The following is a 23,718-nucleotide window of genomic DNA, read 5'->3' as shown; positions in this document are numbered from 1 at the left end:
ATTTTGAAGGGTTATTAAAAATAATTAAAAGAATATTTCAGTAATATTTTTTTTTGGAAAGACATCGAGAAATATCGATATTTTTTCAGCATCCCTAGTATAACCTATAATATAAATGGCTTACAGCTGTCAGATGGTCTGTGGTTAAAAAACATTTTTCACATTTTTGAACATTGCAGAACGATGGCAGACCTAGAGGTAATATTGTGTTATCCAAATAATAGTATACTTTTTTTAATGCTAATTTTATTTCAGTTAACGAATGCTCTAAAGGACCTTAATTTAAAAATTCAAACTTCGAGTTTAAAAGAGCGCAAAAAGGTTATAGATAATGTTATAAATGTTTTATCAAATCCGGGTAATTAGCGTTTTTTTGTGTTAAGTTTTTATTTAATTAATAATGCCGTTATTTTTTCAGGAATCAATGAAGCAATTGTTAAAGGTATATGTAGAGTTATTTCCTTAACTTTACACCGTTACAGGGATGGAAAATCACAATTTTTCGTCAGGCAACTTACCATTGCGTTAATAAATAGATATCCTGCAATAACAAGTAAATGTCTAATTTCAATGTTTGTTGATTTGGCAAATCAATTTAAAAATATAATAGTAACGTAAGTGATTATTACTTTATAGTAATCAATATAATAAGGTTTTAATTGAGATTAAATTTAGGGACAATGTTGGTCAAAGCTGTTTATATGCATTTGAGTGGACAATATTATTTTTAAAACAGGCATGGAGGACACAAGAAGCACTAATTACAGAAAACAAATGTCAAATTATTGAAGCACAAGCAATATTCTTAACAGTAGTTCTAGCTTGTGATAAAAGGAAAAAATCAACAAAAGCTTTTTCTTTGGTAATTAATAAGATACATGTATCAAATGCTATATCGTATAAGTAATTTAAAAATTTCTTAATAATTTAAGTTCACTAATAAGTCAAATCATCAAATATTATCTTTTAGATAAATTCTTTCTGGAACGACAATTTAAATAGTGAAAATTTGTATCTGGATACACTTAAAACTTTAGGACAAAATGAGTATACCATAGTCTTTAGTGCAATTTTAATTAAAAGATTTTCATTAAAAAAGGATCCTACCATTAGGGAACATTTGGTGAGTAGTTGAACCCTTCTTTAAGAGGCTTTTATTTATACGATTAATTTTATTTTTAGACACCATTTTTAGAAGCTTTCGTCAAGACTTTTATAAGTTGCAAAGTACCCCTTCTACCAACTGTCGTGAAAGCTTGTTATCCTTTGTTAGCAGAGTTGAGTTTAGATCAGTTTAAGAAAGTTGTTGTGCCAGCTTTACAAAAATCAATGCTCAGAAACCCCGAAGTGATCTTAGAAACTGTAGGCTTAGTAGTATCTGGGGTGAAGGTAGATTTGAGCACATGTGCTATGGATATAGGAAGTAGTCTAATTAGTAAGTATGTGATTTTAAAATAAAAAAAAAATTAAAATATTAAATTGCAGCAAACCTACATTCCAAGGATGAAAAGGCCAGGGCAGACTCGGCAGCAAATACTAAGTGTTTAGCAGAAAAGATCAGTGAAGCTAAAGCAATAGAAGATTTATTAACAAAGACTTTTGCTGTTTATCATGGTTCTGATGGCAAACTTACTGTAGCAGAGCATAAAATGGGTGTTTTATTGGTAATTTCTGTGTCTGTTTTATTTGTAATTTTTTTTTCAATATATATTGTTTCTTGTTTAGGGAGCAGGTAATTTGAGTTATAACAATGTACCATCTGAGAGTCTTCCCAGTTTAATCTCGAAAGCAGCTGCACATTTCATTAAAGTTTTGGAGAGTGAGGTGCATGAAAAGACTCTGTGTTTTGCACTGGATATGTTGTCCCTTTGGACAAGTAGGATAAGTTCTGATGTGCCAAAGAATTTACTTGATATCTTCAAGGTATTACATTAGTCTCAACATTGTTTTTTTCTAAATTGTGATTTATTTTAGAATGGAATCGGACTGAAATCATCCACACCCTTAGTTAAAATTTCATACATTCAGTGCATGCTAAGCACATTCTCTTCAAACAGCTTGCCACAGGCAGTACCTTTAACTGCGATATTACAAAAATCCGTTGAAAAGGCTATTCTTCAACCCACTCAACCTTTAAGTGTCAGTGAAGGTCTTTGCGCTGCTTTGCTACTGATTAAGCTATCTCTGGCTAATCTGAAAAAAGAAAATGAATTAGGTAACATGTGGAATGCTATAGCGGATATGGAAAAGCAAATTTTCGTGTCGGAAAAGTTTTTGCAGACTACCAATGAAACATGTCAGTATCACTATTTACCTGTTTGACTATCACTAACAATTATTTCTCCCTAATCCAGGTCTACCTTATGTGGCTCAATTATGCGAAAAACTTCTAGTAGAATGCTCTCAAAGATTTACTAATAAAACAAGTCCCCTACTTAAGGCACTACTCTACACTGTGCTCTATCCATCAGCACCGTACCGCCGAAATTGCTTGCAGATCCTTAGAAGAATAGTAGACAGTTTGGGGGGTACAAATATTGCCATAGCCCTCTTAGGGCAGCTAGAGTTTCAGCTGGAGAACGACAAAATTAACTTTACAAAAGAATCGGATAATGTCATCACAACATCACCTAAAGCTGTTGTGGAGTGCATTATGGCCATATGTTCATCGACACCTACTCTGGAAGACAGTCAACACCTCGCGATCGCCGCTCTGTTACCATCAAGCCATAGATTATTAGTTACTCTAGTTCCAACCTTGTGGATAAAAATAGTTAAACACCTTGGCTGTAATCCAAAGAACTTGGTAGCTCAGGCCGTCGATCATCTGAGGGATATCTTGGCAGATAACTATATAGATTCACAGGTAATAAGTTATTAGCGATCTACCCCAATTTTTAAAAAATATTTTGTGATCACAGACATACGAAAATGCTCTATCTACTGTGCTATCGCTGAATCCAGACATCCTCCTTCCTAGTGTGCTACACCAGGTTCGCGACTACTTGGAAGACCCACGAATATGTGAAATAACCAAAGATGACTATTTCACCTTCCTTACACCCGAGGGCGAGTTGTATGATAAGAGTGTCATACCTGGTGAAGAAAAAAGTGCCAAAATGAACTTGAAGAGAGAAAGTAAAGCCTACAGTTATAAAGAACAATTGGAGGAGTTGCAGCTCCGTCGCGAGCTGGAGGAGAAGAAAAAGAAAGAAGGCAAGATTAAACCACCTTCGTTCACCGCCAAGCAACTAGAAGCCATCAAAAACCAGAGAATCAAGGAGAGGAGCATTCGGGATCGACTTACAGAGGTTGAGCATCATCATAACCATCTTTCCAATACGTAAACTGATCTAAGCTTTGTTCCAGTTGAATGAAATGATAATCAAGGCTGTTTCGATGATTCGTGCATCTGCGCGAGGTTGTCCTCTCAATCTGTCCTTACACTACAAAGACCTCTTGCCGTTAATTATTGAAGACTTCCAATCACCGCTTGCGTCTCCGCATTTGACCAAGCTGTTTATGGACCTGCGTCATACCACTTTCAGTAAGGATTTAACCGCCCTGAGTGAAATCATATCCATCGTTACAGTGAGACTGGCCAATCCTCAATGCGATTTAGATCCTAACTGGGAAGAGGAAGATTTGGACCAAGCCATGGTTAGGGTTATCAGCCTTATTCACGATAGAACAGTAACCAATAACCAAAACAACAAACATTTTACTGCGCCCACCTTCAGTTATGTATTTCCATTATTGAAGTACAGTTTAAAAAGCAGGTATGCGAGGAATCATGATGATTTGGTACATGATGGATTGCAGATTATATCCGAACAGGCAAAGCTGAGGGGCCAAGAGGATGATATTCAGTTGGATCTGTTCCACCCTCAGTATTTACCTACCAAGCAGATGTTTCTTCTATTGGTGGATATTATTTGTAAGGATTGGGTATGAAAAAATATTATATTTATAAAAGACATTTCATTTAGGTAACAGCAGTGGCAGGATACAAGCTCAGTCAGAAGCTTGTCTTCTGGATGTAAGTCACGCTCTTTGTGGAGAAACAGGTTGCGGTCTGGCCAGCTTGGAAGAAGTTGACGTCCTATTAGCAGCCCTCCAAAATCCTGCTGCTGTTGTAAGGGATGCCGCCCTCAGAGCTCTCCTAATTATCGAATCTTGTTTGCCGGACTTCGATTCTGATTATGATTACACCATTAAATTGTACAAGCGAATTTGGATTGCCAAATTCGACGAAATTGAAGAAAATAGGTATGGCCGTTGTCCTTTGTTGTTTGATGATATTAAATTATTCCTTTTCCTTTTTAGAGTCCTTGCTGAAAGACTTTGGTCATCTGCCTCAATGGACTTTCCCATTACTTTTAGCACTGAGCTTTTATACGATATAGAACATCCTGTCGAATGTATTCAAAGATCCACCGCAAAGGCATTAGCCACTTTGTTAAAGAAAGATCGAAATCAAGTGCAATCCTTAATGAGTTTACTGCTGGATTTGTATTCTCAACGTATGACTGTAAGGAACACTTAAATATTATATATTCAGGTTTATAACTTATTTGATTAATGAGAACAGATGATTCCCGCCAAATTGGATGAATTCGGCCGAGAAGTAGAGAAAGCAATAGATACCTGGTTTCCAAGAAGAGGAGTGGCACTGGCTATAGCTGAGTTATCAGATCTTATATCTCCAGGTTTAGTCAAAGACCTTATGAAATTTTTCGTTGGCACTTCATTGAGTGACCGAAATGAGACTGTCAGGAAGGAGATGTTGATTGCTGCAGTGAAGATCGTCGAATTACATGGAAAGGTAAAGATTTTTTGTTGAGTTTCATGAGTGTTCTAATATTGTTCCTTCAGCACACCGTATCAGAATTGTGGCCGGTCTTTGATAACTTTATGAACAAGTCTTCAAAGTCCGCCCACTTCGATGCCGTTAAGCAAGCCGTCATTGTTCTAATGGGTAACTTGGCTCGCCACTTGGAGAAAGACGATGAACGAATCAAACCGATAGTGTCACGGTTAATTCAGGCTTTGTCAACTCCATCGCAAAGGGTATTGGTGCTTAAGTATTTTTATAGCAGAATAAATCAATTCGTTCCTGCAGGTCCAAGAAGCAGTGGCGACTTGTTTACCGGCCCTTGTGCCCTCCATTAAAGATGAAGCACCTGGTTATGTGAATAAGTTACTCCATCAGCTATTGAAAGGAGATAAGTATGGTGAACGCAAGGGCGCCGCTTACGGTTTAGCCGGGTTAGTAAAAGGAATGGGCATATTAGCTCTGAAACAATATGAGATAATGACGAAGTTAACCGATGCTGTACAAGATAAGAAGAATTATAAACATCGGGAAGGTATGAGATAAAGTAGTAATGGTAGTAAATATAGAGGATTTGATTGCCGTTATTTTTTCTAATTCCGGTATTTGGGGATTGAGATTATGGTCACGGCACTCTACACAATTCACCATTTGGACCTTGTTGAGCACTTTACTAATAAAACTGATAACTTTTTAAAAATAAGACTCATTTTTTAAATTGCTTTTTAAACATACTGGTCATTTCTTAAATCCTAAGGTTACACTTGTTTTAACAATTAGTCCTGGTACCAAATCTTCATCAAAGTTATGTGATTCGGCATTGGTAGACTCATATGAAACAGTCGGTTATATTTTGATCTGAAGAACAAATTTCAAACGGTTAAATGAATATCACATTTGGTGCAAAGCAAAAAGTGCAGTGACAAATTTTCCAATTTTACATTTGGACCATCACTTATTGTCTGTCAATATCAATTTTGGGTTGCGATGAAATAACAAGAACCTATGTTACTGGGGTGGTAGGTTAAATTAGATACATCACGTTCAATAAAAAGCAGAGGATATTAGACTCAAAAAAATGTGCTGGTTAATTGAATAATACGTCTAACGACCTAAAATAAAAGAGATTGGTTTATTAGTTAATTATAAAGTCTATTTTGGACTTAAGGGAGTTTCAGTAAAATATCAAACATCACTTTATTAGAGACATAACACGTGCCTAGTACAGTTAACAGTACCTCATAATTGGATTCCATATGATTAATTCAGCTTAAGTATTATGTATCATTTTGTATACCTTGTTATCTAGTACTATATATTAACTTGGATTTGCGCTTGATAAGCCAATACAATGATATAGTTTAAGTCTTCCAGGTTAGGTGTCGGTCCAGATGCATATGAACATATTTAATCTTTTCACCTTGGTGAAGTTGACAATTATTGATATTCACTTGTACGCATGTTCTTCTACGCAGAGCGAATATTGCATTGATAGGTTTTGTTTCATTTGCTTTAATACATCATGGCTTCAGCCACAGGTGTATTTTATCAAGGTCTATTTGGAGGTTCTCAGGTGCTCTTATTAGATATTCGTGAGATGCTAAATGCTAATTAATGACTTTTGTGGTCGGTATATAAGAAGCCTTGCGGAACTCTTAAATAATTGGATGTAATTCAGTGAGTTCACCGTCTTGTTTTATACTGAAATCTGGTTATCTGTGGACGAGGGCAGAGTTTCTTTATTTTAACTGCAACCATGTGTACAGTACTTTATGAAAAATCTGGGATATGTTCAGGAATGCCTAACAATATTTTTTGGCATTTAAGTCCATATTTATTTTGTTTACAAGTCTATGCGTTAGCCCTTAAAGACAAATTGGACAATCTGGAATAATCTTTCTTTTTTTACTATATTTAGTATCTTCAATTATAATTTCTTAAAAACTTTCGAAATTATCGCTAATAAACTTAAATCGGTAAAAGGTGACGTCTTCTGATGTTTTTCCTGGTCTGAGAAACATTATTATTTTTGCTACTTTCTAAATGCTAAAAACACAGCTTTTACACTCTTCTTATTAAATCATATCCGGAAGCTTCATTACAATTTATCTCTCATTATTGTTTGTTAATGTAACTTCTCTAACTAGTTTTTTTCATGTGACAAGTCTATTTGAAATTATTTTTTTCGTCTTTAGATAGGCCAGACGGGAAAGGTTTAAATATCATTATCTAGCGGGATATCGAACTCGGAAAGCCGTTGTTGCAAGTCCTAAGATGAATCCTAAATTTCAATATTTTTTTTATTCATGTTTATAGAATTAATTTAAACTATTTTGTAACCGTAATTGACAACACCAATTGTTGATACAAATTTAGATGAATTTCAGTAACCTTTTGGTAATAACGGCGCTTTTAAATCTTAGTTAAAAGGTAAGCCTTTAAAGCAACCACGAAATGTCGTCGAGAGTACCAGTTTTTATTACCGAACTACATTCTTGTTCTAAAGACGGTTGTTCGCCATTTTAATCAGTTAACGAGGACACCTTTGGAGAATCTACTGACAATGAAGATTGCAGATAAAGTGAAACTCATGTAATATTTCTAAAATAATTTAAAAAATGTGTGTTAACCCCCAAAATCTTTGATTCTGGAAAATAACTAATATCGAATCCTCTAAATCATTAATTACGAGTGTTTAGTTAATTTTTATAAAAATATTTAGGAGCTCTATTCGCCTTTGAGATGTTGTTCCATATGTTGGGTAAATTATTCGAGCCGTACATTGTCCACGTTCTTCCTCACCTCTTGCAATGTTTCGGCGACACTAGTCAATACGTCCGCACAGCAGCTGACGATACCGCGAAAGTGGTTATGAGTAAACTATCCGGACATGGTGTCAAGCTAGTTCTGCCATCACTTTTAGATGCTTTGCAAGAAGACTCGTGGAGAACCAAAACTGGTACTGTGTGTTAGTTTGTTAAATTATCGTAGATAATAACGTCTGTTGTTTCGACAGGCTCGGTGGAACTTTTAGGAGCTATGGCTTATTGTGCGCCAAAGCAATTGTCATCTTGCCTTCCAAGCATCGTACCGAAATTGATCGAAGTACTTAGTGATTCGCACATGAAAGTCCAAGAAGCTGGAGCGACTGCATTGAAGGTCATCGGATCGGTTATCCGAAATCCCGAAATCCAAGGTAAATATAATCGGCGAAGCTTCGATTTCGCTGCATTGACGATCATTAATTTCCTTTCAGCTATCGTGCCAACGCTCCTAAAAGCTCTACAAGATCCTTCGAATAAAACTTCCATTTGCCTTCAGACGTTACTGGACACTCAGTTTGTACATTTTATCGATGCTCCATCATTGGCTCTGATCATGCCGGTGGTGCAAAGAGCTTTTATGGACCGTTCAACGGAAACCCGCAAGATGGCAGCTCAAATCATAGGAAATATGTACTCCTTAACTGACCAGAAAGATCTGATGCCTTATTTACCTACTATTATACCCGGCTTGAAGACTTCTTTGTTAGATCCCGTACCGGAGGTTCGTTCGGTTAGTGCCAGGGCCTTAGGGGCTATGGTTCGCGGAATGGGCGAATCCAGCTTCGAAGATCTACTACCGTGGCTAATGCAGACTCTTACCTCTGAGACTAGTTCTGTCGATAGGTCCGGTGCTGCCCAGGGATTGTCGGAAGTCGTTGGCGGACTTGGTACGTAAATCTTTAAGTTGACGATCGACGAATCGTTATTGTTGCTTTTTAATTTAGGAGTCGAGAAATTGCACAAACTGATGCCAGAGATTATTAGTACCGCTGAACGAACGGATATAGCCCCGCATGTCAAGGATGGTTATATTATGATGTTCATTTATATGCCAGTCGTTTTTACCGCCGATTTTATGACCTACATCGGCAACATCATCAACCCGATTCTGAAGGCATTAGCCGACGAAAACGAGTATGTTAGGGATACGGCTTTAAAAGCAGGCCAACGGATAGTCAATTTATATGCTGACTCCGCCATATTACTTCTTCTACCAGAGTTGGAAAAAGGTTTATTCGATGAAAACTGGAGAATCAGATATAGGTAAATATCGCAATATAGTACCGGACAAAAAATATGTTAAATTAACCACCTTTCAGTTCCGTTCAATTACTGGGAGATTTACTCTATCGTATATCTGGAGTGACCGGAAAAATGAGTACGGAGACGGCAAGTGAAGATGATAATTTTGGAACAGAGCAATCGCATAGCGCAATCATTAAATCTTTGGGTTTGTTTGTTTTTCTTAAATTTCATATTATAAAAAACAAGTTTAGGTTTAAAAAGTTAATCAAACTAAATTTTGAATAGGCGCCGAAAGAAGAAATAGAGTTCTGGCTGGTTTGTACATGGGCCGTTCGGATGTAGCCCTTATGGTCCGTCAAGCTGCCCTTCATGTCTGGAAAGTTGTGGTGACTAATACTCCCAGAACTTTAAGAGAAATTCTACCTACGCTCTTCAGTCTGCTGCTTGGTTGTTTAGCTAGTGAGAGTTATGATAAGAGGTGAGTGATGGCATTGTTATTTAGTTGGACGACAATGAAAACAGACATTTTCAGACAAGTCGCCGCTAGAACTTTAGGAGATCTAGTGCGAAAATTGGGAGAAAGAGTTTTACCCGAAATTATACCTATACTGGAGAGAGGTTTGCAATCAAATCAACCGGATCAAAGACAAGGCGTGTGTATCGGACTGTCCGAGATCATGGCCTCAACGTCCAGAGATATGGTGCTTACTTTTGTGAATTCCTTAGTCCCTACAGTAAGAAAAGCGCTTTGCGATCCGTTACCTGAAGTAAGGCAAGCTGCGGCTAAAACATTTGATAGTTTACACTCCACCGTGGGTTCCAGAGCACTAGACGACATTTTACCGACTTTACTCAATCAACTGGTGAGTTCGATTTATGTTTGATTATCTTCCAAAGCTTCTATAAACGAATTTCAGAACGATAACAATCCCACCGTTGTTGAATGCACACTGGATGGTCTTCGACAAGTAATGGCGATCAAATCCCGAGTGGTTCTGCCGTATTTGGTACCGCAGCTTACCGCCCCACCAGCTAACACCAAAGCATTATCTATATTGGCGTCCGTTGCCGGAGAAGCCCTCAACAAATACCTGCCTCGCATCCTTCCTGCTTTACAAATAGCTCTGGCTAGTTCAAAGGGAACCCCAGAGGAGTCCCAACAGTTAGAGTATTGTCAGGCGGTGGTATTGTCTGTGGTAGATGAGATGGGTATTAGAACTATAATCGATACTATGCTGGAGAACACCAGAAACGAAAATGCGGACCAGAGGCGTGCAGCAGCTACATTACTATGTGGATTCTGCGCCAATTCCAAAGCACAATACACAGCACACATTCCTCAGTTACTTAGAGGATTGATTCATCTGTGTACCGATAACGATAGAGACGTATTACAAATGTCTTGGGAAGCACTGAATGCTGTTACAAAGGTACATTTAAATTTTAAATTTATCTCCTTACTCGCGCTTGTTACTCCTTCCTTATGTTTTTGACTATATTTTTAAGTAGGTGCCAGAATTAATTAATTTTTAAATTTATCAGAAGCAAAGTAGGTTGAGATTTTAACAATTTTTTTTTGAAGGCATCTTTGGAGAAATCTTCATAAACTGTTGGTTTTTTTTATCACCAGTACTAGGATCGAAACTTTTTATAGTATTTTCAAGGGATATTAGCTCATATTTCTTTTGACACCACAATTTTAAAAATTGAACCAAATACTATAAGCTTTTTAGCTAAATTGACTCTAACATTGTTTTGAATTAGAATGTAATGAAATGTTATAGTAAGGTATATGTAAGATCTCCGTAAAAACTTAATGAGTTGGGAAAATGATTTTTTCATGTTTTTAAATGGGAAATTGATACCAAAGCTCTACCCATATTACTTCCATAGTTCTTTTTTATAAGTCTCTTTTATAATCGATATTTCGTTCCGTAGAGACGTCGCCTTTCATAAACTTTTTCAAAGATGGCACATTTAAATATATGCAACTGTAAAACCGTTGGAAAGAATCGAAATTGCTTTATATCCTATCTTAGGACGCCTTTTTGTTACCAATATATTTAATGTGTTATATTTCTCAATATGTTATAATTTTTAAAATGTGTACTCTTTAAAATTATTTGTGATAAGTTTATATGCATAGCCTTGAGAAGTGCTGTTTTTTTGCAACAATTCTCCAAGACACCCACAGTATACCAAAAAACCACATTAGTTATAAAAATAGAAATACGTATGAACCTTCGTATTTTCAATAGAATCTATTTTTGTACAGACGTTGGAACCAAAGCAACAGGCCACTTACGTATCAGATGTAAGACAGGCAGTTAGGTTTGCCATGTCTGACATGAAGGGCACATCAGATACTTTGCCCGGTTTTTGTCTGCCTAAAGGTATTGCCCCGATTTTACCGATTTTCAGAGAAGCTATACTCGGAGGAGACGGGGACGAAAAGGAAGCAGCAGCACAAGGTGAGTAGTTTTGATATTTCGCAGCTGACGGAAATAATGAAATCAATTGTTCGGATTGCAGGACTGGGAGAAGTGATAAAACTCACCAGCGCCAATGCTTTACAATCGAGCGTCGTAGCTATAACTGGTCCATTAATTCGTATCCTCGGTGACAGATTTAGTGCCAATGTAAAAACGGCTGTTCTGGAGACATTAGCTATTTTATTAGCGAAGGTACAGCTTTTGAATGTGGACAGGTGTTGTATGACCCATCAATAATAATTTTCCTTTTAGGTTGGCTTGATGTTAAAACAATTCCTGCCTCAATTACAAACCACCTTTGTAAAAGCTCTAAATGATCCAAACAGAACCGTTAGACTTAAATCAGCCGCTGCTCTAAGCTACCTCATAGTGATTCACCAAAGAGCAGATCCGCTATTTACCGATTTGCATAATATGGTAAAAAATAACGAAGATACTAGTATCAGGTAATATGTCATGTACATCATAATTTTTAAGCACTTAAATTCTGTACATGCTACGCATGAAATCCTAATGTCGTAATTTCATTATCAAAACAACGCGGTAGTTCTCCAAAATTTTTGGTAACCAAATGTTTAAGTAAAAGAATAGTTAGTTCCTCAGTCATTTATAAACTTCAACTTGATACATTTTTAATTGGTAGTGGGGTAGTTTTATTTTATTTTAACGTTTCTTTTTTATTAACCCGAGTTTATTTGGATTAGATCTACCGTTTAACATGGTCCTCGAACCACGATCCTTCGCACTAAACCTACCGACTGGCCACTAGCTATTTTAAAAACCATCCCAGAAGACATCCAGTCTTATCCTGCCTGGTCACTAGTATAACCGGGGTAGTTATTCCTTGTCGGATTTTACACCGGTGCCTAGGCACATTTACAGTACTTCCATGCCCTGCAGGATTCTAACCTGCGACTATCGCAACCGGCTCCTTTTTAAACATTTTATTTCTATATCGTCAAGGGCTCTTGCATTTATTTATTCTTTGATATCAATAGAGATAAGTTATAAGATATAATGGAAGGAATAGGTATATCAGCTAAGCTTAAATCGATTCATAAAGATGACAAAATCAGTTTAATAACACAAAAAGATACAGATTTCTGTCATACTTTTTAAGAAGTAAAATAAATATTTTTAAAAAGTAATTTAGGCTTCGAAACGATTTTATTCATACTTATATAATTATTATAATTCACCAAAGTAATCATTCTGATTCTGAGATTTCAAATAATAAAAAATTCATAATACCCTCACTTACAGATTTCATATTTTCATTCCAAATTCGATCCGCCCTTATTGAAAAATCTGCTATATTTTCATTTGTCTAGGGAAACCACCTTACACGCATTGAGAGGCATCATTACGCCAGCTGGCAACAAAATGTCTGATCCGATTAAAAAGCAAATCCATACTACACTGATTGGTTACCTTGGCCAACCAGATGACACCATCAGAAAGTGCGCCGCAGGCTGTCTTGGGGCACTCTGCAAATATTTGTCGCCCGAGCAATTCGATACTACTTTATCTGAGCATATTTTGAGTAAGACTGACCGAGATCGAACACGAACAAAGTAATAACCGTTTAATTTTAGATGATGATAACAGCTTGAACCTTACTTTGAGAGAGGGGCGCTGTTCTGCCTTGACCGTAGCTTTAAAGGAAACACCGGAAAAGCTGTGGGATGAACAGTACCGCCAGAAACTTATACAAACTTTACTAAGTCAGTTGCAGTGCTCGACGATAACAATTAATCAGAGTGCCGTTCGGTCTTGCGGATACCTTCTCGAGTATCTGCTACTGAATCAAGAAACTATCCCTAACAATCTCCTGGTACCATTCCTTAGGGTATGAAACCGTTGTCCTTTTCTTTTGCACAGAAATTTTACTTTTACGTTGCAGACAATGAATAATCCGAGTAATGATGTCAAGCAGCTACTGGCTAGGGTGTGCTTCTACTTGGCCAAGTTGATACCACAAGAGAAGATGTCGCCAGATTTCCTGAGGCTTTTATTGCCAACATTGGTAAATGGAACCAAAGAGAAAAACGTCTACGTCAAAGCTAATTCGGAGATCGCTCTCATTGCAGTATTAAAGTTAAAGGAAGGCGATGCCGTATTTCAGGTAAGAACAGCCACTTGCGTAGCAGAACAATGTTTATACATACTTTTTTTAGAAATACTCAGCAATTTTGGATGTAGGCGCTCGGGAATCATTATCGGACGTGGTTAATAAGGTATTAAAGAAGATACTTCACCAGAACGAAGGCAAAGATGAAGAAATTGACGACACCTTATTAACTTGATCATCGCAAGCCCAGAGAGATGAGACTATGCCAAGATATCAATATTGTTTTTCACATGTCATAGATAAACCTCATTATTTTAAAATTGTTTTATATGTTCTTTTTCTTAGTGTCAAGTCATTAATTATATTATATTACTGTAGTATGTGTTTTTTATTTTCACTGTGGATTAAGACCATTTATGATTTTCAATTTATTTTTCAAAACAAAAAATAACTATCCTAATTGATATTGGTGAGTGGTGCCGTTGTCTGGTACTTGTAAAGTATAAATCACTGTACCTTCTTCTGAGGTTGATGCAGCATCTATGAAAACGTATCATTTATACCATTAAATTACAATGGTACTCTTTTATGACTTACTGTATGTCTCTTCAGAGCTTTCTTCATATATATCCCCTTGTGTTAAATTCTTATCAATTTTAACAGCCTACAAATTAATGAAACTGAAAAACTCACTATTTTTATTAATAGTTGTGTTCATACCTCTCTATATTTTTGTAAATATAATTTTAAAGGTTCCACATAATTATCAAAGCCCAAAGTACTCATAGCAAACAATATATCTTCTCCATTAATTGTTTTTCGTTTTTCTAAATGACATCGATCACTTGCTTCACTAGTTATAAAGCTGATGAACTCAGAAACACATTCTTGTACACACTCTCTGGCATCTTTGGCAATCTACAGTACATTCTCTGCGTAATGACAATCGACAAACTTTATACCAATCTTACTTTGTTGTTTACTTTACCAGTTTCTGGTATTGCTTTCTTCATTATTTTTGCTACATTGGCTATGGGTAAGAAACGATCCTGTTCTCTCAAAGGCATGTTGGCTTTTTCATCGTGATTAGAATCATCAGTATTTTCCGCTGTTAACTGATCTCCGTCTTCTAAAATATATCATTTAGGCATATTACAACAAAACTAAGTGTAATATATACCATCCATTTCCTCCACAGAAACAACATATCGATCTCCTAAAGTGTACGTTTGTGTCATATTTATGAATTGCCTCTAAAAATATAAATAAAAAATTGATTATAATAGGTGATTATGGAATCACTTTGTTTTGATGCAATGAAAAAAAATTAATCTTCTTCTTAATTCTCTGGATATTGTATACAAAAGGTTTTCGACGTTGTTATATGTAGAAATACGTTTATTAGGGATGCAGAAAGAATATCGATATTTTTTTAGCCGATAATTTTTCAGAATAAATTAAATACAAATTTTAATAATTTAAAATTGATACTTAAATTTAAATGTTTAGGGCAATTTGGTACTTAATTTCAAATATTTATCAAAAATATTACTATTTAAGAAATTTAGAATATTTTTGAATAATTGGCGATTAATGAGACTAACAAACAGCAAATGAATTGCTAATATATATTAGTATATACTGTTTACTATTTTCCTCATATAAAAATACTAATTTTGCATGTGGGTAACGTTGTAGGCGGCAATATGTAACTCTGCTGTCGAATAACAGGGCTCAATGGAAATTACATCCACTAGTTTAAAAAAAAATCTAAAACAAGGGTGTCAGGTCAAAGAATTTTTTAATAAATCGTTAAAATTAAGTACCAATTTTAAAGAATACATTTACTAAAAATAACTGAGAGGTTTTTATAATGTTAGAAATGTAAGAAATACCTTTTACTATAAAAAATCAACAAATTTCGGCTAACAAAAATATCAATATATGGGCAAAAAAATATCGATATTTTTTTGGTATCCCTAATCTATAAGATATAAACGAAGAAGAGGTTATTTATAACCAAGGTTATAACCTATGTAAAGTGACAAATTGTTTATAAATAATGCGATAACCAAAAATTAAACCAATAAAATGGAAAATTATCGTAAAGGACGGAACGATGAAGAGTTATTGGATAGAATAAAGATACCCATTTCCGACTTGCCAGAACAATTTCTATGGATGCAGGTTAATTTTTTACTAATATAATGTTCACAATTTTATTATTTTTCTTTAATTAAAAAGGTTAGAGGTGGGAGTAAGATTCGGAATCTTTTGGATCACGCGTTGAATAATTTTCCTGATTCTAAAGTTGTAGTTTGGACAGGATGCGGTGCCTCAGTTGGAAAAACTGTTACCTGTGCAGAAATTATGAAAAGGGAATATAATAATACTTTACATCAAATTACAAAATTGTGCTATAGAAGGTATTTTTTGTTAGCTTATAATAGAACTGAATAACATTTGATTATTTTTAGTGTTGATGAGTACTGGGACCCTTTGCTTTCAGATATGGACCAATTAGTGGTTAAGAGAAAATTACCTACAATTCATATTTGTTTGTCATTAAACCCTTTAAATACAGAAGATTTGGGGTAATATATAAGAAGTTTTGCAAGCTATTTTTAGTGACTAATAGAACATATTTAGGTATCAAGCTCCAGGAGTAGTAGTTCCTTATAAAAGTCAAAATAATACTAGACCAGATAAACAATTTTCTAGGAATAAGGAGAAAAATAAGTCCTGGGGAGGGAATAGAGCATCAAGTAGTAATGCTCAAAGCCCATAACTAATAAATCATTAAGATACATTATCAGGGTTGTTATAAATGTTAAGATAATAGATCATGAGGTGTATCATTCTTTAAAATAACTGTTGTTGCTGTTTATTTCAAATCATTCATTATATCAATCATTAGTTTCAATATAATTTTTTTATTTATTTTGTGTGTTTTATTTTTGATTGAGAACATAATATACTTTTGCAATGCATAATATGTCAATCAAATATAGATGAATGTGTATGATCCACATAATAACTTCAAAGAGTAGGTGGGGGTGGTGGTGGTCCCCTCGGTGGAAAGGGCGGTCGCCCAGCAGGGAAACTTGGTGGTGGTGGTGGTCTCCAGTTGGGTGGAGGAGGTCGATTCCCAGGCGGCGGTGGTGGGGGAAATATGCCTTGAAAGTTGCTGTTCGCTGTTTGTGTTGCTGAAAAAGATAGAGTAAATAGGTGGAATTTTAGGAGATTCTTCAAATATTACCAGATGCTGGAGGGCCAGGGGGTGGAGGTGGTATGGATCCTCCTTGCCAAGGATGTGGTGGTGGGGGCATCATCCTTGGAGGTGTTGGGCCAGATCCTGATGTAGGAGGGAGTGGTGGGGCTCCTGGAGGTAAAGGAGGCTGAGTTGGCGGCAGTGGTGGTGGGGGTATACCAGAAGGAAAAGATGAAGGTGGTGGTACAGGAGGTGGTGGAGGTGGAGCCATGTTTGCTGGAGTGGGTGGTGGTGGAGGCATAAGTCCACCTAAAATTACAGGAGGTGGAGGTGGGGCCATCCCCATTCCTGGCATCATGCCCATTGGAGGAGCATCTGCAAACAGTTGATGTGGTCTATCAGCTTGCGATAGAGGATTCTGAGCTGCTAATAATCGTTCTGCAGCAGATCCATGCCTTTCTCCTTTGGAATCTTTCTTGAAAGCATAGGAAACTGAAATTGGCCTATTACATAAATATTGCCCATTCATTGCTTCAATAGAAGCATCAGAAGCTTCAAAACTGGCAAAATTTATAAAAGCAAAGCCCTTGGAGTTACCAGTTTCTGGATCTCTCATTATCTGACAAAAAACAGCTAAGTCAATACAAAATCATTTTTCCATCTGATTTACTTACCTTAGGTGTTTGAAGAATAACTCCAAAGGCTGAAAATGTATCATAGAGAAGTTTCTCATCTACTTCTGGATCCAAGTTGCCTATGAATATATTAGCCCCAACATCCAAATTCTTTTGGTGTGCTGAGGCTTTATTTACCCTGATCGGCTTCCCATATAATTTAATCATGTTCATAATTTTTATGGCATAGTCAGCATCCTCTTCACCCATAAATTCAACAAATCCATATCCTTGGTGCATCATGGTTACTCGATCTTTTGGCATATGTACATTAACTGTAAATGTGGTATATAATTAAAAATAATTTAAATCGGTAGTTTATATTATTACCTAAGGGACCAGCCTGTACGAAAAGTTCCCATAATAATGATTCTGAAACTTTATCGTCTAAACCGCCAACATAAATAGTAGCATCTAAAACATATTTTATTTACGAATATTCTGAAGTTTGCCGTCATATATAAATGAATTATATTACCCCTATTTCTTTCAGCAATGGGCCCATTCGCCATGTTGCTTGTTTATATAATATTTGACACAAATAAGCTAAAACTGAATTACTATTAAGTTAAAAACACCTCCGGCTTCTGATAGCGACTTTATAACCCTACTTTTTACTTTATGTTTATTGGAAAGACGAGAGATTCTTAACTACAGTAATTCGAGTTATATCCGCTAGATGACACAACAAGCGTCTTATATTTTTAATTCCTAAATATTCTTCTCTATATTAGTAGGATTTGATATCGTTAGATGGCACAAAATACGTTATTTTCTAATTTTATCTGTATGAGCAGTGAGCAACGAATGGTATTTTATTAATATTTACAAATTAGAGTTATGTAAGTTCTGTGATTATTATGGAAAATCTACTTTTAATCGTTGTTAAGCACCAATTATTTATTTGAACTAGTGGGTGCCCTGTGGTCGAAATTCGACCACAATTTCTCATAATAAAGTAAAGAGAATAACTCAAAAATGATATGTTAATATAACTAAAACTTGTTTTGACAATATTTTCAGTATAAGATCAGAGATATATTTGACTTATAACATTAATTAAAGTAACAAATGTCTGTATATCAAAGTGCAAACTATCTCAAGAACTAACACTCACTAACTTTTTTTAAATGGCATTTAATTAAATCTAATTTCCATTAAGTTTTAATAATCAACGAAGTATTATAAGTTTAAATTACTACGCTACTGAACATTATAACAAAGTATCATGAGTAAGATAATCTCTCTCTCTCTCTCTCTCTCTCTATAAAGTAAATGACTTAAATAATTGATAAAAGGTTAACTACTGTAAAAAACTCTTCAAATCTTTTGGATCTATACAATTTCTGATAGGACTCTGAAACAGTCGATAGTAAATAGTAATAAAATCAGTCGGACCGAAAATAGCGACTGGAAACAGTCGACTAAAAACAGTTACTAGTAATAACAGTCGAACCAAAAATAGTGACTGAAATAGTCGATAGTAAAAAGTAGTCAATTACTGAACAGTCGATAGTCGATTTCAGTCGATTGTTCCCAATACTAGACCAAACGTAAGGTCTTGTCTTCCGATTAAAAATTGCTCTGCCGGTATTAGGGATGGTCAACTCGATTCCGATTCTACTCGAGAATCTACTGTAATAATCTATCGAATTGGAGAAGCTGGTAACGAGTCATCCAGGTCCAATGAAAATGAGTCATCCAAATCTATGGTCCTTAAAATATTTGTTTATATATTATGTGTCACCAATCTGACGGCTATTTCCGATTGCTTGATGTTGGTGTATTTCGTTTTATTAGAATTTACTTATTTGTATGTTACACAAAAATCTTAGGCCTACAAAGTCTTCCTCCGCATAAGCTTTAACCGTGCCAAATTTCCCGTCACCAGGTGCTCCCATTTTCGTCAAAAAGGATTAATATATAGATATAATATACAAGCTCAAAGCAGTTGTTTCATATGATTTTTAAATATTTTTAGCTACTTATCATCAGGTCATTCAATCAACTTATTCGCATTTTATTAATTAAAGTTAAATTAGAGTTAAATACCCATATTGGGAATATATTTAACGTATTAGTTAGTGACATTATTAGATGTTATAGATATTAATGATTATAGGTTAATAGAAACATTAAAGCACATGTTAATTAATAAAATAAATGAAACAGACATTAAATAATTATGATTGTATAAGTTTACCTCTTCATAGGTTATTTATCTGTTTGCGATTAAAACTGCAGTCGATAAGAAGATCGCGGGAGGCCATTAATCAGTTCTCTCTTTGTTTTTATTTCTTATGCAAGAAAAATACGAGTTGCATCTAAGTGGGTCGTTGTTTGTGATGCGTACCCTTTTGCGATAACGCGATACGTATAAAAGTCGGTGCCAAATTAGCAAATCCTAGAACAGTTCCAACCCCTTGACGAGCAATACTCAAAGTTAGAATATGAAGGTGGTAATCTTTGTCGTTTTGGTGGCAGCTGCGAGTGCTTATTCTCCTTTGAATTGGTCGCCTTTCCAACCGGCGTTTAATCCTGTGGCGAGATATGCAGGTGGTCAGTCCATCAGCGAAGCAGCCACACAACAAGCCTTACAGGAAACCTTACAAGCCGCTGCTGCTGGAGCTGGGACTGCATCAGGAGCAACTGCTTCAGCTGCTCAAGCTGCCAAGGCCGCCCAGCAGATCGTTCAAGGAGCTGAAGAGGAACAACAGGCGCAGATCGAAGCGGTCGCCCAACAGGAAGTCCAGCAAGGATCTGGTTGGGGCGCCAACGTCGGTCAACGCGTGTTTCAAGTAATCGCTCAGCAGGCCGGAGAGAACGAAGCTCAACAAGCCGTTCAGGTACTTGTATTCTAGCACGATCCCAATCCGGCCGGCATTAAACGAGAAATTGTATTCAGCAATTGCAGCAAATCCAACAGAAACAGGCTCAACCCGGAAATACCGGGGCGCTACTCCAACAGACGCTGCAGGCCGCCATCCAAGCTCAAATTGCCGTCCAGAATGTGGAGCGACAACAAGCTGGGCCCCATCAGGCAGGGCAAAGCGCCGCGAACTTCCAGGCTCAAGTCCAACAACTAGTTGACCAAACCAACGCCCACCAAACACAACAGTAAGTACTGTTGCTAATCCTCTGGTCCTGTCTGAGCTATTACATCGTCTTATAATTTTTAGGGCTATCTCTCAGGCTCAGAACAAGGCCAGGCAACTCCAGCTCCAACGTCAGTTCGTCAGCCAGCAAAGAGAGAAGATTCAAGCCCAACGATCGGTCGCTAATCAAGTAGGGGCCGGTCCTCAACAGCAAGAACAACTGCAACAGGCCAAACAGCAGTTGCAGCAACAAGAACAGAACCTAGCCCAACAACAATTGGTGCAACTTAGGGTTGTACAACAACTGGAACGCGTTCTTATCAACCAACAATTCCAAGTTCAAGAGGACATCGCTGCCGAACAGGCGAGTCAAAACCCATTCATCAATGTTGGTTGGTAGATCATCGATTGATACTGTAATAGCCGCTTCTGAACATAAGACATTTATTTAGATTTCATTGTATCATTTATAACAAATAAATATTGCCATTGTATTTACATTTACTCTTATTTCTTTCTGTTTATTGAATTTCGCTAATTTTTGGAATATGGAGCTTTACAAGTTGTTGCGACGCATTTTTAATTATTAATAGTTGGGACAGTCGTGTAAAATTTAAGTTACGTTAATTCTAGAATTCTTTCAGTTCTATTGTCAAGGGGTCTAATCTATTAGACCTTTAACTGAAGTTCCTAATATTTATGATATGGGAAAAGAATTATGACCTGATACAAAACATAACGTCGCATTATATTGAACGTCTGGTGAAATTAGACAACCAAAAACTATATTTTTTTTTTTAATTACACTTCGTGAGTTCACAATCTGCCCTATTGGCAATAAGTATTTCTTTTATCTATATTATATATACATGGCATGTAGAAAATCACTTCATTAAGCAATCTTCTGTATAAAATATTGTCTTAATTAATTAGTCTTATTCTAAAGCTTATTCTAAAGTCTGCATATGTCAAGTAATCAGACCAGGTGGTGTTAAACGTTTTAGTCTACGCACTTCACTATCACATCGCATATTTAGCTGATTAGCGAGTACGTTGGGATGTACTGACACTCTTTCGAAGTACTTCACACAGACACGTTGGATTACACTCGTTATAGGTTCTAGAGGAATATCGCGTTGTATCACTTTATTTGAAATATAGTACGGAGCATCAACAATGGCACGCAACACCTTCTTTTAAAACCGTCGAATGATGGATATATTAGATTTGCTAGCGGTATCCCATAGTTGGATTCCATATGTCCAAATGGGCTAGAGTATAGACTCATACAGCAATACCTTGTTATCTAATGATAACTTGGATTTGCGCCCGATGAGCCAATACATTTGATATAATTTTAGTCCCAGTTGTTTCCGTTTAGAGAGTATGTGCTTCTTCCAGGTTAGGCGTCGATCTAAATGCATACCAATATATTTAACATGCTCTGCTTGGGGTAGTTGACGATGATTGATATTCACTGGTGGACATGTTCTTCTACACAGGGTAAACGTTATATGCGTGGATTTTGTTCCATTGGCTTTAATGCGCCATGTCTTCAACCATAATCGTATTTGTTTCAGGTGGGTTCGGTTTTGATGAACTCGTTCAGATACATTGAAGAAGAAATTGATAAATGGTGGAACAAATGTGAGATATATTGGAAATTAACAGCTTAGTTAGTCATAGTCATTTGAATGAAACTTTCTGAATATGATATGATTCAATGCTGCCAATTTCTAAGACAGGGTGATGAGAGTTCAAACAATTAAAAGTGAATATATAATTAATATATGATAACTGTAGGAAATGTTAATGTAGAGTGTAAAAGATTTATGTGCATAGATATGTGTGTAATTGTTCAGAATTTACATGAGCATTTGGTTAAAATGTGTCAGGAGAGAAAGAATAGTAAGTGTTTTGCAGATATGACAAATGCATTAAGGAGAATTCAGTGATTTAATCTAGTTTTATTAGAAAAGATGTATACACATATTAATAGAACAAAAGAAGGAAAAATACAGTGATATCAAAATGTTTTTGCAAGAAAACACTGTACCGAGGGGCACAAGAACTAAGCGTAAAAGGTAAATATGCCCTCTAATGAAAGTAAAATGTATTACTTGGATATATAATTGTTAATTAGGTGGATTAGGTCTCCAGGGGATACAAATATAAACTCTAACTCAATAGGTGATATTTAATCAAACACACCCCTAACCTATAAACTATTATAATTGTATACTTAATTGTAGTTTTAAGTCCTTCGATAATATATGTATTAGATTTACTATAATGTTAAAATAAATTATGTTTGAAAACAATACTTTTGTTTATTTATTTTATTTAGATTAGAATTTTGTTGTATGTCAAAGCCAAACTAAACTAAAACTCAGAGTTGATACGGCAACATTGCGACGATTTGACGTCACAAATTTAGATGACGTAATTACAAAATAACTTTGGATAGACTGTATTAAAAAACAAACAATAGAGTAATATAGATAAAGATAAATAATATAAGTAAAATAAATAAAACAAAAAATAATGTATTAGAAATACAAATTACACATTACAGTTTCCCAAAAATTAATTGAAATGCCAATATATATTTTGAAATACAAATATATACATATAATTTGTAAAGATTGCGAAACGTCGGCTAGTTAGTCAATAACCGCTGCTGTAATTCGAAATTCAATAGTTCAAAATGATGTATACAAGCTAGTAATTATCGATATTTTTAACGGTGCTTAACATTTTAGAGGCTAAGAGGTTTCATAGAAATAAGCAGAGATACATTTTCCTAGATAAAAATAACTTTTAATCAACATAAATGTTCACAAAGTCATTTCACATATATATTTTGCAAGGGAGAAGAAACAAAGTCACTCATGCTAAACCACAAGGAACAGTGCAGAACAGAACACAACAACTGAAAAGAAGCAACCAAAAAGTGTAATACATCTATATTGAAATGACATATGCCCAAAACATAAACCAAAGAAACTAAAGAGAAATAAAGAAAGAAGAACCTACTACCAATGAATGGCTACTAAAAGTCATAGCAGTTGAACCAGCAGGAAAAGATGATTGAATCTTTTTCTGAGAGAATACAAACATTAAAAAACAATAGAGCGGTGCCCCCAAGAACCTGAAATGGTAAATAAAGACATTCAAATCACAATTTGGAATGCTAATGGGTTTCAACAAGGTTACGCTGATCTATAATTATAGTTTCAACTAGTAAAAATCACGTAATCAAGATGTTTAA

The 23,718-nt window shown here is 35.7% G+C and overlaps 5 protein-coding genes across 7 annotated transcripts; 3 read left to right on the top strand and 2 right to left on the bottom strand.

Moving 5' to 3' along the window:
• The first annotated feature begins 114 nt into the window (after nucleotides 1-114).
• Nucleotides 115-13,844, top strand: l(3)80Fj (lethal (3) 80Fj). The gene is made up of 32 exons (XM_076410168.1): nucleotides 115-198; nucleotides 256-358; nucleotides 419-614; nucleotides 676-862; nucleotides 971-1,123; nucleotides 1,183-1,435; nucleotides 1,486-1,664; nucleotides 1,726-1,923; nucleotides 1,975-2,296; nucleotides 2,355-2,866; nucleotides 2,922-3,311; nucleotides 3,370-3,937; nucleotides 3,990-4,269; nucleotides 4,327-4,531; nucleotides 4,592-4,825; nucleotides 4,876-5,070; nucleotides 5,123-5,369; nucleotides 7,557-7,793; nucleotides 7,851-8,030; nucleotides 8,091-8,546; nucleotides 8,604-8,922; nucleotides 8,979-9,109; nucleotides 9,190-9,382; nucleotides 9,437-9,767; nucleotides 9,822-10,334; nucleotides 11,180-11,375; nucleotides 11,437-11,588; nucleotides 11,649-11,842; nucleotides 12,728-12,939; nucleotides 12,992-13,245; nucleotides 13,300-13,521; nucleotides 13,574-13,844. The coding sequence occupies exons 1-32, from the start codon at nucleotides 184-186 to the stop codon at nucleotides 13,700-13,702; spliced, it is 7,956 nt and encodes a 2,651-aa protein (XP_076266283.1). The 5' UTR covers nucleotides 115-183; the 3' UTR covers nucleotides 13,703-13,844.
• Nucleotides 13,837-14,825, bottom strand: Nf-YB (Nuclear factor Y-box B). Of its 2 annotated transcripts, none has more exons than XM_076410252.1 (5): nucleotides 14,648-14,810; nucleotides 14,439-14,593; nucleotides 14,188-14,385; nucleotides 14,065-14,131; nucleotides 13,837-14,007 (listed from the first exon to the last, which is right to left on the bottom strand). In XM_076410252.1, exons 1-5 carry the CDS (start codon nucleotides 14,703-14,705, stop codon nucleotides 13,919-13,921), a joined length of 567 nt encoding a protein of 188 aa, XP_076266367.1. In that variant the 5' UTR covers nucleotides 14,706-14,810; the 3' UTR covers nucleotides 13,837-13,918. The 2 variants fall into 2 exon arrangements, with proteins under 2 accessions (XP_076266367.1, XP_076266365.1); XM_076410250.1 differs by having other exon boundaries at nucleotides 13,881-14,007; nucleotides 14,439-14,596; nucleotides 14,648-14,825.
• Nucleotides 14,826-15,479: 654 nt separating this feature from the next.
• LOC143200019 (ribonuclease P protein subunit p25-like protein) lies at nucleotides 15,480-16,407 on the top strand. 2 transcript variants are annotated; one of them, XM_076410253.1, is made up of 4 exons: nucleotides 15,480-15,654; nucleotides 15,712-15,893; nucleotides 15,945-16,061; nucleotides 16,117-16,407. In XM_076410253.1, exons 1-4 carry the CDS (start codon nucleotides 15,559-15,561, stop codon nucleotides 16,253-16,255), a joined length of 534 nt encoding a protein of 177 aa, XP_076266368.1. In that variant the 5' UTR covers nucleotides 15,480-15,558; the 3' UTR covers nucleotides 16,256-16,407. The 2 variants fall into 2 exon arrangements, with proteins under 2 accessions (XP_076266368.1, XP_076266369.1); XM_076410254.1 differs by having other exon boundaries at nucleotides 16,106-16,279.
• Nucleotides 16,323-17,986, bottom strand: LOC143199993 (splicing factor 3B subunit 4). The gene is made up of 5 exons (XM_076410221.1): nucleotides 17,831-17,986; nucleotides 17,683-17,766; nucleotides 17,353-17,627; nucleotides 16,727-17,297; nucleotides 16,323-16,673 (listed from the first exon to the last, which is right to left on the bottom strand). Exons 1-5 carry the CDS (start codon nucleotides 17,862-17,864, stop codon nucleotides 16,507-16,509), a joined length of 1,131 nt encoding a protein of 376 aa, XP_076266336.1. The 5' UTR covers nucleotides 17,865-17,986; the 3' UTR covers nucleotides 16,323-16,506.
• Nucleotides 17,987-18,147: 161 nt separating this feature from the next.
• Nucleotides 18,148-20,945, top strand: LOC143200008 (uncharacterized). The gene is made up of 3 exons (XM_076410238.1): nucleotides 18,148-20,198; nucleotides 20,258-20,469; nucleotides 20,532-20,945. The coding sequence occupies exons 1-3, from the start codon at nucleotides 19,803-19,805 to the stop codon at nucleotides 20,845-20,847; spliced, it is 924 nt and encodes a 307-aa protein (XP_076266353.1). The 5' UTR covers nucleotides 18,148-19,802; the 3' UTR covers nucleotides 20,848-20,945.
• The last annotated feature ends 2,773 nt before the right edge of the window (nucleotides 20,946-23,718 follow it).

This window comes from Rhynchophorus ferrugineus, unplaced genomic scaffold (genome assembly GCF_030347505.1).
Source record: "Rhynchophorus ferrugineus isolate W39M unplaced genomic scaffold, kcgeb_rfMv2 rfM7, whole genome shotgun sequence".
NCBI lineage: Eukaryota > Metazoa > Arthropoda > Insecta > Coleoptera > Curculionidae > Rhynchophorus > Rhynchophorus ferrugineus.
This window is presented reverse-complemented; position numbering and strand designations above follow the sequence as displayed.